We start from the raw sequence: 16523 nt of genomic DNA on the forward strand, positions 1-16523 counted from the left end.
TTGGAAACTTTAAAAACTTAACACAACTCCGTTAATACACAATTTCGAGGTTCTAAAAGTTGATCCATTAGTTTCCTCGTGAAATTTTCTTCTGGAGGTTCCCCTTAAGATTTTAAATATGACGAAATAAATATCAAAATTTGCAGTTTCAGTCCAAAATTTCATGTCCAACCTCTCTGACTGAATCGATCCACTGTGCGCCGCTATCTTTTGGATCCTAAGGGTCTCCATCAGAGGCGGATCCAGCAATTTGGCAACATTGTATTTTATCCATTTAAACCTATGAAACTGTATCGATCCTTGGAGGGACCAGGTGCTCCGAAAAGAATCGATTATTTAGCATAGGTTTAAATGGAGGAAATCCGGTGTTGCCAAATTGCTGGATCTGCCTCTGGTCTCCATGAGACTCGATGGTCATACTCTCATTAAGAAGGTACTTAAACGTCTGCATGACTCATTCACAAATTAGATTTACCGGAAGTAAAACCCCGCTCCGATTAAATCGAATGAAACACGGAGAAACCCCGCGAGTTTTTCATCGGGGCCGTAAGAAATGAAAAACCCGTCAGCCGATTTTTCATCAAGACCCATTCCGTCAAAAGACGGACAGCTTCATCAGGTTAAGCGCGGCTCCAAGCTAATCATAATTGAGTCAGCCGACGCGACCCGGTGCGGTGCGGTGGGCCGGAGGACCTTGAAATTATTGTAATTACGACGTGCGTCTTCCACTGTTATTATTCGACGGAGCGTGCAACCGTGCATCCGAACCTCAAAATTACGCCTGACGCGGAGGAAGTTCCAACTTTCAAAGTTCACCGAGTTCATCGGGTGGGGATTTTTTCCAGCTGCAAACGGGATCGGTCGCATCGTGGAAACAACCGTGTGGAATGGGCCCAGTTTTCCCGGGCCTGGGAATAGGGAGGGGGAGTCCCAGAAATGGGAAAGTTGGCGGACAGTTTGTCGAGAATCTTTCCGGCTGTACACGGAGAAAAAAAACTCGTGCGTGGGACCCGAAGTTTAGGTCATATGGATCTCTGAAGTTTTCGGATTGAGCATCTGAACACTTTAGGTCTAGCTGTCGAGGTTCGGATCACACATCTGAAACTTCAGTTCTTACACCTGAAGTACCTCAGATGTGAGAACCGAAGTTTTTCGGATGTAAAAACCGAAGTACTTCAGATGTAAGAGCTGAAGTTTCAGATGTGTGATCCGAACCTCGACAGCTAGACCTAAAGTGTTCAGATGCTCAATCCGAAAACTTCAGAGATCCATATGACCTAAACTTCGGGTCCCACGCACGAGTTTTTTTTTCTCCGTGAGGTGTTCCGCTTTAAAATCATCCGAAAGTTTAAAATTTGTATTTACAGAATGCTTGGTACGCTGAAAAAAAAGTTACGGGCTTTATAGAAATACCGTCCGTTCGGGGCTCTGAGGCGGAAAGTTCCGGCTGCTGGAGCCATACACTGGAAAAAAAAGAATCTTAAATTTGCCGCCAAGAAGTATTTCTTCTTAAATCAAGAATTTTGCTGGTTAATATAAGCTACTTTTTTGCTTAACCCAAGCATTATTTTTCTTGAATCAAGAAAAAGTCAGCTTAAAGCAAGATAAAGAAAATTCTTGGCGGCAAATTCAAGAATTATCATGCTTGATCCAAGCTACTTTTTTTTTTCAGTGTAGCTTCGATTGTCCCGGGTGCTACACCCGGCATTTTCGGTTCCTGAGCCCGGAACGAGGACGGCATGTCTTTATAGCCCGTGAGTACGGCTTCCGCGGCCGGGGTTTTTTTTTTTTCAGTGCATGTATTATTGTATTTGTATTTAATATGTATGTATGAGCCGCTTTTACGGCGCGCTAGGGCGCTCTGCGACGCCTATTCTCCACAGGAATCTGTCATGGTAGAGATCCTCCGGAAGATGGCATCTCTCCATCTCTTCATGGATGCCCTCTACCCACCGTTTGGCTGGACGCCCTCTCCGTCGCCTACCTGGGGGGACCCACTCCAACACCTTCTTCGGCAACCTGGTATCAGCCATTCAACCTCAGCTGGTGAGGTTATTTGTATTTAATTACATCATTAATAAACAACAAAACCGAATAATTAAACTGAAAAACACAAGAAAATGGGTAACCAAGGCTGAAAAACCATAATCAAAGCCTGGGGCGTTTTTGGGTGGCTCCAACCCCCTCGACAAGGAATCAAAAAATATAAAATTATGAAAAGAGTCATAGAGACTCTGTGATAACCTCTCTTCTTTTTGTTATCCCGAATGAGGGTCCAAGAGTTTTGCCAGTTTTGATTTTCATAATTTTATATATTTTGTTTCCTGGTAGAGGAGGGAGCTGAAACCTTCCTAAACGTCCCAAGCTTTGTGTCCATTGTTTTTTAGCCTTTATTACCCAGTCTTTCGTGTTTTTTTAGTTTAGTTACATCTCTATGTGCCTAAATCAGAATACTTATCCGTGTTTTCAGGTATCCGCGAGATAACATCAGTGTAAACGAACCGAAAGAACACTGGCAGTACAGCGGTGCTCATGTCGCCGGTGGGAAAGGTTTCGACTGTGAGACTCTTTTTCCAACCTGCCCCTTCTCTGTTTTGGCCGCATTCCTCAACGCAAGGTTCCAACAAGTCGGTATTGAAACGAACACGTGGAAGGTAAAAACTTAAGTCTTTATGCCCATAGTTTATAGGAGCGACGAAAACTTAAAGTTCACTCCGGCTGAATAAGTTTAGAGAGTACATGTCCGAGCACCTCTTAGGTGACACAAAACTATTATTTTCTCCGTTCACTGGAAAAAAAAACACATTGGATCTAGTGTCCAGACTCTAAAAAACATCGACAAGAAAAAATACTCTTGATTCAATCAGATTTAAGCTTAAATCAAGAACCCAGCCTCTTAATTTGAGCGGATTTCCTTTTGATTTAAGCTTAAATCTGATTGAATCAAGAGTATTTTTTCTTGTCAATGTTTTCAAGAGTCTGGACTTTAGATCCAATGTGGTTTTTTTTTCCAGTGTTTTTAAGCCAAGTATTATACCTTCAAAAATGAAAATGAAGCGCCTCGCATCTATTACATTTAGGCATCAAGTTGGCAACACAGCTTTCCTCCCATTTAAACCTGTTGAAAGCATCGAATTTAGGTGAGGCAAGCTGTCTCACGAAGAATCGATTGTTTTACATACTTTTAAATGGAGGGAAAATGGTGTTGCCAACTTTCAATAATCGCGACTGACAAAGAGACTTTAACGCTAGGATAGGAAAACTTACGTTACTCTTCAATGAGAGTTCATAAGGTTTCCAACTTGTGAGAGAAGAAGAGAAAACGGAGAAGGGTGAAAAAGGGGAGGAGGAAGAAAGGGAAAAAGCGTGACATCAAATGCAGACTTATTGACTTCATTCAAATCAAGAATTCCATCGAAATTTTAAGGACGACTATATCGTTTCCAGTTGTAGTTTTTTGACATTGGTAATATGTTTACGGCTCTAATCTTGATATTCCTGCGGATAGTGTGATTATGATTCGTACAAGGAGACATCTATTACAACGTATTCGACACGTCATATTAAAAGAGTTACAGTAAAGCAAATGCTTGATTTTAGTCTGATTTAGCTCGTGAGAATTTATTGCACACCTGCGGAAAAAAATACGGAGTTCTTGTTTGGAGTAATTGTTTGTTCAAACTGAAGTGAGTATTCAAGAATCTAATATGAAATCATTATGCTCTTTGATAAGCTATATAAAGCAACGGAGGAAAGGGAAAATATCGTTGAAAGTTTTCCTATATGCAGACTGCGTCCATTATGAAGGTTCCGTAAGAAACTGTTTATTTTATTGAAAAAATTGACTTATATGTACATTTCAAACTTCCTGTCAAGTCAGATATAAGTAATTTTTTAACGTTCTTCAGAATTGTGGATTTTTCTCGGGTCTATATAAGTGAAAATGAATATTTAAAGAGATTGTCTTGAGCAGATCCCCTTCTCTCCTCTTGCGAGACACTCTAAGGTGGTGTTCGGTCATTCCCACGAAATAATGAGTTTTTTTTGCTGATTATAGGGGGAAAACTGGTTCTGTTTGCATACCACTTTTTGTAGGAGCGGAGAATATTATTCGAGTATATTTTATTGGTTGCCAGGAGTAGGGCCGTCCCGAGAAAAATTTTCTGAGAAAAAGAGAATTCTTAAGACTCTTATTTAAGAGGGGGAAGAAAGCTATGTTCAGACCCCTCTCCTGCCCCTATTCTGCATTTCAAGTGGTTCTGAATGCTTATGTAATCAAAGGTGTGTGTCGTTAAAAAGATCATTTGGCAGGATGGATAAAGAATGATTGTCGCACTTCTATTTAAGCCGCCATTTCAGAGACTCGAGTGCACAGAAGATATAGGCTCTCACGTACAACGGTATATTTTAGTATGTTGGATGTAAATTTCTTGAAGATTTGCAAAACTGGATGGATCCTCAAAATGTATTTCAAGAGCAATGGTCAACAGAAGGTACGGAGCCTTAGGCGCGTCTGTCCGCGGCGTCCTGGACGCCGATAAATCTGTCTGATGATTTTGCGTGGGGACGGCACCTTAGCGGCGGATAGACGCTGCGGAAAACGCCGATAGAGGACGCTCCGATCTGTCGCCAACAGATCGTAGCGGAGACGCCGACAAATTCCGCCCAGTCCGCTGCCTTAAATTTCCTATCGATTTTTGAATGTACTTAGTTCGACAAACCCTTGAATCGATCACAAAGGCCGTGAATTGATCGACAATAGCCGTGAATCGATCGACAATTCCGTGAATCGATCGACGAGAGCCGTGGATCGACCGACCCACCCGTGAATCGATCGACAAAAGCCGTGGATCGATCGACAAACCTATGAGTCTATCGACAAACCTGTGAATCGATCGACACACCTATGAGTCGATCGACAAACCTGTGAATCGATCGACAAACCTATGAGTTGATCGACAAACCTATGAGTTGATCGACAAACCCGTGAATCGATCGACCAAGTTGTGAATAGATCGAATTACGTCGATCGATTCACGTTTTGGTTTTTCGATCGATTCATGTTGATTGACTTGATACCGGTTTTTCTTTTAATTGTCAATCATTTCTCGTCTATCGATCCAAGTTTTTTGTCGATCGAATCGACACCGGTTTTTTAGTAATTTGTCCATCGATTGGTGTCGATCGATTCACGTTTTTATTTTTTGGTCGATTTTTGTCGATCGAATCCACACCCTCCTAAAAAAAAGCGCGTCCAGCCATTTTCGCGGTCCAGAGCATACTGTCCGATCAACGAAAATTCGAGAAATTGACAGCGGACAGAGCGGAAAAAATCCACGGATTCCGCTCCTAAGGTGCCGTGCTCCGAAATGCGAGCGTCTTCTCGCCCTCGACTCGATAGCAGAGTTTTCCGCCGGCGTCCAGGACGCCGCGGACAGACGCGCCTAAGGTTCCGTAGCTAGAGATTGCGACGACGGTAATTTAAGAAAAAACTAGGATTTAAGGGAATTTTTGTAATATAAAAATTACCTTTGTTTTCACCGTTTGTGCGGTAAATGCTTTTAGTGCTGAAATTCTTTTGGTATAGAAGGGTACACATTTTAGGAGCTTTTTAAGCGCATTTTTTTAAAAGTTGAGTCAAAGCCATTTCTGACATCTTCATGAAATACTCTACGATGAAAACACCAAGTCGGAAGTAAGATTACAAGAATGTGACCACTATACATCCCACGTATCAAATATGAGAAATATTTTCCCGTTTAAAAATATATTGCAATTCCTCTGTATTGAACTCTTCAATTACGCAGTGCCTAACGTTTTGTTGATGATTCCGTTTTTGTGAATGCGATCAACTGTAATACCAAGCTCGGGGTTCCTTCAAGTATAATTTGTTTACGTCGATCGATGCAATGGCGGATTTCATCCGCCGTCGATTTGTTTACCTCTTTCAGTTTCAGTCCCGAAATGCGACGCAAAAATTAACCTGATTATTTCGTCGTTTGGTTTGTAATGCTTTAAAATACTTTTCCGGGCTGTAATTTTCCGTTTTCCAAAAGTATTTTACAAGTTATCGCTCAGAATAAAATTTTAAAAGCTCTCTCTCTCTCTCTCTCTCTCTGTCTCTCTCGAATAAAACATAATTGAAACGTAAACTCCAGACAAATATCTACGTTTAGAGAATTAAAGGCGCAATTAAACGCATTGCACTGTGATAATATACCTAAATGTCGTTAAAAAATATGTATTTCGTATGAGACGGAGACTGTAAAGAGCGATGAAAAAATAGATACATTTTCAGAAAACTTACTTCCATTACCATGATTTTTTTTTTAATCGGGTGGCGCTGGTTGAATTTTCGAACTCAATCCGGCAAGCTTTCTTTGTTCTTTTTGTCTGGTGTAAGTAATTTTAAATCGTTGCGCAGATATAAATAAATTTGAAGATACATTTTTCCCCGAAGCCCCAATGCGATTTATTTTCATTTACAGGGACCCCACATGTAGGTATTAGACAATGGTGTACATGGTAGATATGGTAATGGTATAATAGTAAAAGATCAAGCATCAAAAATGTCATTTTGTCCGGCACGTTTAGGGTATAGTGAGGCAATTATTTAATATAAAGAAAATAATCCAATAAATACAAATTCCCCAACATACAACGATGCCTTAATATGATAAACTAATATATTAACAATGAAAAAATGTAATGTAAATACTGTATCCACAACAATGTTATACGAGTTCCACCGTTTCATATTGGTCATAATCACTTTTTACAGGGTCAAAATCGTCCAACGTTTAAAAAAAACTGAATATATTGCGACCAAAAAGAAATTCAACCTCGTGCTCTACTTCTTATGAAAATCAATATGCGCGTAAAATGAATGATCCCCAGTAGATTTGAACAAAAACAAAGATTCCCTGCCAGTCAAACTTTGAATTTTTCTCCTTCATCATCTAAAATTCAAATCAATGCAAGCAACAGAGTCATCAGAATCAACAGAATTAGCATGCGCTTTGAATCGCATATTCGCGAATTCCCCAGTTTCATGTTGATCCGTGAGATTCTAATGTGTCAAAATCTCTCAAAGCCTCGAAGAACGGAATACATTGTTTAAAAAAATGTTGTTTTCGTTTGTTTCGTGCCTTGTGGTCTACTTCCTATGAAAATCAAACCCATGCACCTACTTAAAATTATTCTCGGTAAAGTTGAAGAACGAAAAAAACCTTCCTCGTAGTATCATCACTCGAGATCAATTTTTTTCTCATTTTATTTCATCGTCAAAATTTCAAATCAACGCGCGGAATGCGATTAAAAAATCAGCGTGCGCCTCAAATCGCTCTTAAGGTTTCGCTCCGATTTGCAGCTAGGAAGCAGAAACGCGCATTCTCAACCGCGCAGTCAGAACCGCACAGATGTCTCTGCAAATCGGATTATTCGCGCACACACACAAAAAAGAAGGCAGAAAAAAAAATAAATAAATCGACAGGAGAAAATTGTCGAGAAAAGTTTTGTTTTGAGTCCAATGTCAGGTTCAAGGTAAACGAGAAGCGGATCCCCCCCTTCCCCCTCCGGGGGGGGGGGGGGGGGAGGCATCCCGAGAGGTTGAGAGACCGCAGATCGGATGGTCCGTCTCGCAGTCGTTCAAAAACCGGGCAGCGATTGCACTCTACCTCGCTGAGCAGTGTCTTGAAAGTCACGTTCTGAAAGTCAACGCTGGGATCAACGCTGAGTTCAACGAGGAGTTCTACACTGATCAAGCGAAGGCCGACTAGAGTCGAATCCTCCCAGGTCCTCCTCCGGAAGTCGGGGGTTTTTGGACGTTATAATTAATTCAAAGGCTCGAGCTTTTGACGCGCGCGTCCGGACGTTCCGACTTGGCGGACGGCTTGTCGGTGCCCTCTGAGCGCGTTGTTTACGTTGTGTTAACGCGTCAACTGGCGTAGCTTCCCACACGCTCGGATTTGACAGATAATCAATCGTAAGTACCTGTTTTATCGAATCAAAGAGTAGAGGGTAACAGGATTTTTTTTTTCTTATTTATTTTTTTTTTTTTTTTAAAAAGAAAATTAAAAGAACACTATAGGTCCTCTAAGTACTTTTTACTTAAAAATCTCGGAGGTAAAATCGGGGTTCACCTACGTCCTATGTGACATAAATAATAGGTTCATTTTGCAAAATATCTCAAGCCGAAACTGGATCGCATTAAGTAGAAAGGAACCGAGTCACACCAGCAACTGCCGAACTTCATAGCATATTTTTTTGTTTTTTTTTTGGGGGGGGGAGGGGGAGAACAGTTGTATACATCCAAAAGGAAATTTCCTTCATGGTTTGAAAAAAAAAATCCTGCAAAGTTCAAAAGAATCCGTACAACCGTTCTCTCGTAAAAAAAGAGTTAACTGCAATTTGGCAATTGCTGATGTGACTTGGTTCCTCCTTGCTGTACGCTATCAAAATATTGTCGTCGATCTATCGACGAAAATTGTCCAAAAGTATGTGCTACGAGACGGCAAGGACGCTATTTTGGTTCCTTGTGGTTTAGGACAGGGACCTACGTCACGAGAATGTTACAAAGGGGAAGGAAGGTCTAAAAATCATAAAGTCAGCGCTAAATATCATCCCCCCCCCCCCCCCCGGTCACCAAATGAAAGTGACGATACTGCAGATTTTTGTTTGGTTTGTGAGCCGTAATTATTGAGGTTTTCTTATTTGAGAGTATGCTCCCCTTTCTATCTGAAATTTCCTTCTTCATCCAATTTTTTTTTCATTGTCCTTGTCTGTTGCGTGAAAAATCTCAAATGAATATTCAGACGCTGCACTATCATTCAACCGTAGCATCTTGCGAGCATTAATTTGAATGCAAAATAGATTGCATCTCGTATGATTTAATATTTCGCGCATGAATCTGAATAAACGTCCAACTTTCCTGCTAAATCAGAGTGGTTGACCCACTGAGAGTGAGCGCTGGCGGTCGTTGAACGGGAGGCGATTAACCTCTCCGACCAAAATGTTCTTGGATTTTTAATGACTTGTCACCGGATCAGATTTTAAGCCCCAGCATTGTCGCCACACACGTCATCGTTTCCCGGACAAAAGAACGCAACTCCGTTTCAACCTTGCCAAATTTTTACTTTCAAAATAATGTTTGGAACCGAGAGCTGTCGCGCACTTCTAACTGAACATCTCACTGATTCTTACAAATCGGCAAAAGGTTGGTCAGAAATTACACAGCCTTATTCTTGTGAAAAATTAAACTGCTTGAGTCAATTTTGTAACCTTGGAATCATTTGCGGATCCAGCAATTTGGCAACATCGGATTTCCTCCATTTAAACCTATAAAAATGTATCGATTCTTGGAGGACCCAGGTGCTTCGACAAGAATCGATTAAGTTTAGGTTTAAATGGAGGAAATCCGGTGTTGCCAATTTGCTGGATCCGCCTCTGCTTAGAAATTATGAATGGAGTTACGTTGCTCGGTCTGGGAAACGACGAAGTTTCTGTCCTTCGACGTCAGCTGCAGCTATTCACTCTTTCGGTTCTCTGAATCTAAAACTCTCAAAACTATGCAAAAATGACGCAATCATTTTCCATTTCTATCATACAACATTTTTTCGCATATGAAAATTTTGGGCGTTATTTTATTTTGTAAATCAAACTGTATGAAGGTATACGTTGAGCTTAGAAAAGATCCCGTTTGGATAAGTTACTTCAGAGCTGCTAGAAAAATATTAATCAATATGCGAAAAGAATATAATGCATCTCAAGGCAGATCGTAGCATGATGTGAACCGCCGCGATGTATATGACGTCATCTATTTTATATTTGAAGACATTTTAGCAAATTTAAAATTAGTACATGGAAATTTGAAGCCTTCATAAATCGTTGAAATTTGTCAATCTCCATGATTCAGTTGTCAAAATAAAAGTCTGAGATACTCTTGACAGGCCCATTCTTCCATAATTTGCTCACTGTATTTTCTTCCGTGCTTTACCACGAATCAAGCTAGCTAATACATTAATTATCCGGAAAATGATGCTCAAAACTGTTCCTCTAGAAATTCAGAACGTGGAAAAATTCTGAAGTTGACGAGGAGTGCGGGTACAAATTCGACTACATTATGGAATAAGGAGCTAAATTGGCTTAATTTAGAAACAACGTATGTGCTATCAGTAGCCTTGTGCAAACAAGTGTTTTATGAATGTGCCAGAAAAGTATAACTCCTTTCTTGAAAGTGGTATCCACATTGTATTTCACGTCGAGGTATTTTCCTGATTATCGACCATTTAAGAAAGAACCAAACCAGGATGACATGAAACGAAAGATACTACCTACGAAAGACTTTGATGTCATGATATTCCATCCAGATATTCCATAAAAATGTTTCGCCCTCGTAAAATTACACGGAATATTCTAATGACACACAGTTTAAATCTTTCATAAGTTTTTTATGTTTCTTACAATCTTGATGATTTGAGCACAGTCGTATAAATTAAAGTAACCAAATTCGAGTTTTAGACTGTTTTAGATGGGGGCGTTAATAAGAGGATTCTCTGTCGAAATCGGTATTAGTTGTGCGAAATCAGATGCGAAGAGGAACACCTTTTCATTTCAATACCAGCGGTAGAAAATCGATGAATTTGTTTGATTTGCCTCTGAAAAGTCTTAGGAAGACCGTAGCTCCGTACCAAAAGTGCATTCACCCGCGAGGCATACCTTGACGCGTGTTCTAAGGTCATCTGCTTTTTTTATGACTGTGAATATCTGACCAAACTGTATCAACATTCATATCCCCTCTGCACAAAAATGTTTGAAACGCGGAAGCTTACGTTCATGGCACACCTGTCTTTTACTGCGCGAGCAGCAGGTGCCTGGGCAAACGAGACAATATAATCTCTGTTGTAAAATTTAGGATAGGTTTTCACACTTGACATCAAAGTTTCGTCCCCCACCCCTAATGTGCACCTACTTATTTCCGCAATAGAACGTTTGTATTACCTACTTCTTTCCGGAATCATAAAATTTACAAATTTATAATCTCAATTTAAGTATTCATAACGAAACAGTTTCGTGTGATCCCATAACATGAGCAAAATTCTAGAGTTTAGTAGTAGGTGATTACCTGAGTAAAACCATGAGCTCTGCTTGCTGACCAAATGTATGATATCTCCTTTTAAAGTATATTATATCTATGTTTTTTTGTCCCGGGTATTTTTTTTTTGTTTTGTTTGTTTTTGGTCACCTCTATTGATATTCTTCAGGACATTTATAAGGTGCAATTTCATGCTTTTTTGCCACAAATATATGCGGCTTGGATAGCTTACATCCTTTGTCTTAGAACACAAACCATTTGCCGTCAAGAATTCAAAATTCGATTTCTTAACCCAATGCAAACAAAATTGCTCTATTGCAAATTCTGCCTCCGTAAAATAAGGCAACATTTCCCCATGGATGGTCATAAATAAATGGTCAAAATTTTAAAATCGAAAGGAATCGAAATAATCTTCGAAAAGAATCGAAAATAATTCAACTTGCCTGACAACTTTGGAAACATTTTGGGAGGGAACATTCTAAAAACTCATACTTGAGAAGTTTCTCCCCCTACCCCTCTGTGTTTAGGTAACATGCTCGTGAACTCTAAAAATACTTCAGAACGCTTATTTGGAAGTAATCGCGTGAACTTGCCGTTGGCCGCGTTAGGACCGGTACTTTTCCTCGAAGGCGGTTTTAATAATTAGTCCAGCAGTAACTACCTACCAAATTTTCGCGGGAGGGAGACACCCCTCATGATTTGCTTCATCTGCACGGAGAGTTTCCACAACTTATAAATACCTGAATTTCTCCTTTCACCGAAAAAAAGAAAATGCTAAAGTAACTTCATAGATTTCAAAAATGTGCCAGATGATCCCAAGATGCTGGGTTGACTGTCTCCGCAGTTAACCTAACGTAAAGGCGAGGGCAGTCAATTAATAAGCCGGTATCGATGGACCACGACACACTCCTGGCTTCCTGCGGGTCGATTTCAGAATCCTTATCGAATGATCCAGATCGAAAAATCCCTATCTCAGCCATGTTTTATATCGATTATAGTCATTTGATATCGATTCGTCGATTGTTGAGTCCTTATCGAATGATCCAGATCGATAAATCCCTTTCTTAGCCATGTTTTATATCGATTATAGTCATTCGATATCGATTCGTCGATTGTTGAATCCTTATCGAATGATCCTGATCGATAAATCCCTATCTTAGCCATGTTTTATATCTATTATGGCCAATCGATATCGATTCAACAATCGAGCTGCTGGATGCCAATGGACATATCGACGGCGAAAGTTTATAAACGTGAAACTCACATTTTGGCGGTTTTGAGTACGCTGCAGAAATGAGACACAGTAGACGTCTTTCACCTGCTATCAAAATATTTGAGTCGAAATAAATCTGGAGGTCACCTTAAAACGCAGATATCAAAAGACGTATCTCGTGCCGCCGCGCAGCATTGACACAACGTGCTCGTGCATCCTCCCAGGAAGAAACATTGACAGCTCAGGAGAGAAAATTTCGCCACGGAATCAGGATAATCGGAACATAAACAATAACAACGTACGACGGAGAAACTCCCAAACCACAGATCCCGTTTGCGGTGTGTAAAAATGTTCGCTCCTATTTTAGTCCTCTTAAAAAAGGACAAATTAACAAATTAACGCAGAGAAAATTTATCACGAAAGTTGTAAAGAATTTACGTTACCTGAGTAGTCCTTAAGTAGGAAATAGATCAAAAGGATAGGAAGCGCTTTGATGACGGCGCAGAGATACAAATATTCGTACTTGATGGATGTCCTTGTTGCATCTGCAAAATTGAAGGCGCGATGGCGCGAGGCGTGAACTCGCAATGCTCCGCTGTACGCTGTCGATGAAGTGTCGGCAGGATTCGGAAAACAAGTCAAAAATTGAGGTCCAATTACGTCTTTTCTATCCTTGGCTGTGTTGCTCACGTAGTCTTTGAAGCATTACTACAAATAAGACCAACTGACTCAACACAACATGAAAGTGGAGTAAGGGAAAGGCTGCGAGTTAATAACGGCGCAGAGATACAACTATTCATGCTTGATGGATGTCCTTGTTGCATTTGCAAAATTGAAGGCGCCATGGCGAGAGGCTTGAACTCGCAATGCTCCGCTGTGCGCTGTCGATGAATTGTCGCTCGGATTCGGAAAACAAGTCAAAAATTGAGGTCCAATTACGTCTTTTCTATCCTTGGCTGTGTTGCTCACGTAGTCTTTGAAGCATTACCACAAATGAGACCAACTGAATCAACACAACATGAAAGTAGGGTAAGGGAAGGGATGCGCGTTAACGACGGCGCAGAGATACAACTATTCGTGCTTGATGGATGTCCTTGTTGCATCTGCACTATTGAAGGCGCGATGGCGCGAGGCGTGAACTCGCAATGCTCCAGTCTATGATGTCAATGAGGTGTCGCTCGGATTCCAAAAACAAGTTAAATATCGAGGACTGATTACGTCTCTCCCATCTGCGGCTGTGTTTTTCATACATCTTTTGAAGCATTACTATAAATAAGACCAACTGAATCAACGCAACATGAAAGTAGAGCTAGGGAAAGGGTATACGCTTCGATGACGGCGCGGGGATACAACTATTCATGCTTGATGGATGTCCTTGTTGCATCTGCAAAATTGAAGGCGCCATGGCGAGAAGCTTGAACTCGCAATGCTCCGCTGTACGCTGTCGATGAAGAGTCGCTCGGGTTTGGAAAACAAGTCAAAAATTGAGGTCCAATTACGTCTTTTCTCTATCCTTGGCTGCAGTGGCGTGGCGTGAATGATCAATTATCGATATCTCGCCATTTGAAACTATGGTAAAGAATCGATTACTAAGGTGTTCGCTGCGAACACCCTAATAATCGATCTTTTTTCACAGGTTTGAGTGGCGTATCAATCGATACATCGCAAAGCACGCCACGCCACTGCTTGGCTGTGTTGCTTACGTAGCCTTTGAGGTGCCAATACTAACGAAAGTAAAATAGAAGTTAAATTCATACTATTCTTCTGTGATAATGCTCCACCCACGACACGTCGTGTTATCTACGAGTGATGGAAAAATGAATTTGTTTAATACTTATTACTACTTATCTTTTATCAGTTTTTTAATTGTAGTTGTAGTATAAATCATTGAAATATGCTGAGAAACAAAGATTTGACTTAATAATTTATCGGACATCAAAACCGATAAAATAGAATGATATTCAAAATAAGTGGTGCATTTCATCGTCAAATGTCATGATAATCTTAATAATAAGAAAATTCTAAGGTAATCATTACTATTTTCGATGTAGGTAGTTTAAACATCCTAAATGGATGCTTTTTTTGTGTTTTAGTATTATGAGCTAGAACATTTTCACTTATTTTGACCTGATGTAAGTTAAGATAGTCTCAAGAGTATTTGCTAGTTCTCATGAACCACTCAAATATTAGCCTCCCTTGAGACTTGCTGATTTATTCCGCGTTTGCCTCATGCTTGAAAATGCCCTTCTCTGACTACCGGAAACCATAAAATGCGACATTTAAGATATTCCTAAGGAAACCACATAAAATGTGTACTTATATATCTAATTCATATGCGTACATCACAATTAAATGGTTATCGTATATCGCGAACACCGGTGCAAAAAACGAACAGGAAAACTAGGTAATCTACATTAGTATCTGATTTCCTCATGAATAATAATTTTACTTGTTACAGTTCGACTTAACGAAAATACCTCGCAGGTGTTCGAGGGCAAGTTCTTGTACTTTCAATGAGACTAAAGCAGACAAAAGAAATTCCTGAATTATTCGCACAGCTGATATTTGCCTCTTCAAATCTTGGAATAAAAGGTCAGCGAAAGGGGGAAGAACGTTGCACCTGTGATTTACTTTCGAGGCGTTCGTCATGCTAAGATTAATCACCGGAGTTTATCTATCGAACACACACCAAAAAAGAGAAGAAGAAAAATTAAATACAAGAAAGACCGTACAAAGACCTCTCTCAGGGTTGCACGGGTGAAATGAAACATGTGAAACGGTGAAAATTTCCGTGAAATATATCATGAAATTTCACTGAGTTGTGAAAAATATGAAACATATTTTCAGGGGCTGGGTGTGCAACACGCACCATAAAACACCGGAAAGCAAAAACCAGTCGTCTTTCATCTAATTTCATCCGCGAAAAATATTTTTTCATATTTTTCTGAAACTTCGTAAAATATTTCACATGAAATTTCAAGATTATATTTTTCATTAAAAATTGCAACCCTGACCCCTCTTTTTATAAATGAAAAAGAATAATGATCCGCCTTGCTATGCGTATCCGCCTCGGCTAAAAACGACCACTGGATTCTTCCGAAAACCAGGATTTTATTATAATATGGAGAAGGGGAATGGAAAGGAGGAGAAGCGGAGAAAACCGGTCGACTAACATTTCTTGGAAAAAACCTCACTTTAGGGACTGATGAGGTCTTTCACTTTAATTCCTGTCTCCTAAGGCTTATCGGAAAAATCGGTTCAGCGAGACATCGCTTAAGGGCATTTAACAAGTATCAAAAGCGCCATGCGACGTTTAAAAATTTCCGCCGCCATTTGATTTTTTACAGGGAAACTGTTTAACGAAGCTGTCCGAAAATTTCACTGAATTTTCTTTGTGCTGTCGATAAAATTCAGTGAAATTTTCGAATAGACTCAACCAAAAATATCTCTGTAAAAAATAAAATCGTGGCGGAGATTTTTAAAAGTTGCATGGCGCTTGTGATACTGTGGCCGGAAGGTCAATCAACCAAAAGTTAAAAATTAATTAAGAAAATTATCAGGGTGCAAAAATAAGTTAGAACATTATGGAGAGCAAGCTGGAATGACCGAATGATTATCAGCCCTAAATTGGATGCATATTTTGGCCATGTATTTCACACTGCTCGGCTAAAGCGAGAGATTCATTAGTAACCTCGATGCCATCCGATTGAAATAATAAAATTTAGTGATTCGAGAATACCTAGGTACAAAATTCTGGATTTTACTTCCTGTCATTGAATATTTTATGTCCCAATAATACAAGATAATTGATCACCCTCTGATAACGATGGGTTCTAACGACGGACAAGAACGTCTCATCTGTGAAAATAATAATTTTGCCCATAACTCTCCACTTAAGGCCGAACAAAATCATACAACTGGATAAATTCTACACGCACGAAATCTCAGCATAAAAATTATTTTTGGATATAATTGAAAATTGAGATTCACAATTAATGGGAAAAAGCAAAGTTCACACTGCGTGCTAACCGTCAAGGTAACTATTAAAAATCATAATGAGTCTGTAGTTCATGGATGGAACGTGGAGTTCCATTTTATAAAAATTCAGAGGTACCATATTGGTGAGCGTGAGATCGTGCACTAAATGAAGTGACCTTTTAGAACTAGGCATAATTTCAGACACAGATCCTCTGTATTCCTCGTATTTTTACCGTTTTA

At 39.9% G+C, this 16523-nt stretch overlaps 1 protein-coding gene across 2 annotated transcripts in view; it reads left to right on the plus strand.

Annotated features, from left to right (window-relative positions):
• The first annotated feature begins 2506 nt into the window (after positions 1–2506).
• LOC109039614 (alpha-tocopherol transfer protein) overlaps positions 2507–16523 on the plus strand; it is a 46032-nt gene continuing 32015 nt past the window's right edge. The window contains exon 1 of one of the 2 annotated variants that reach the window (XM_019055181.2): positions 2507–2654. In XM_019055181.2, coding sequence (XP_018910726.2) covers positions 2533–2654 — 122 coding nt within the window. In that variant the 5' untranslated portion in view covers positions 2507–2532. Of the gene's footprint in view, positions 2655–7645; positions 7985–16523 lie in introns of those variants that run through there. The other variant, XM_019055184.2, reaches the window with a different exon arrangement.

The sequence above is a fragment of the Bemisia tabaci genome, chromosome 2, assembly GCF_918797505.1.
Source record: "Bemisia tabaci chromosome 2, PGI_BMITA_v3".
NCBI lineage: Eukaryota > Metazoa > Arthropoda > Insecta > Hemiptera > Aleyrodidae > Bemisia > Bemisia tabaci.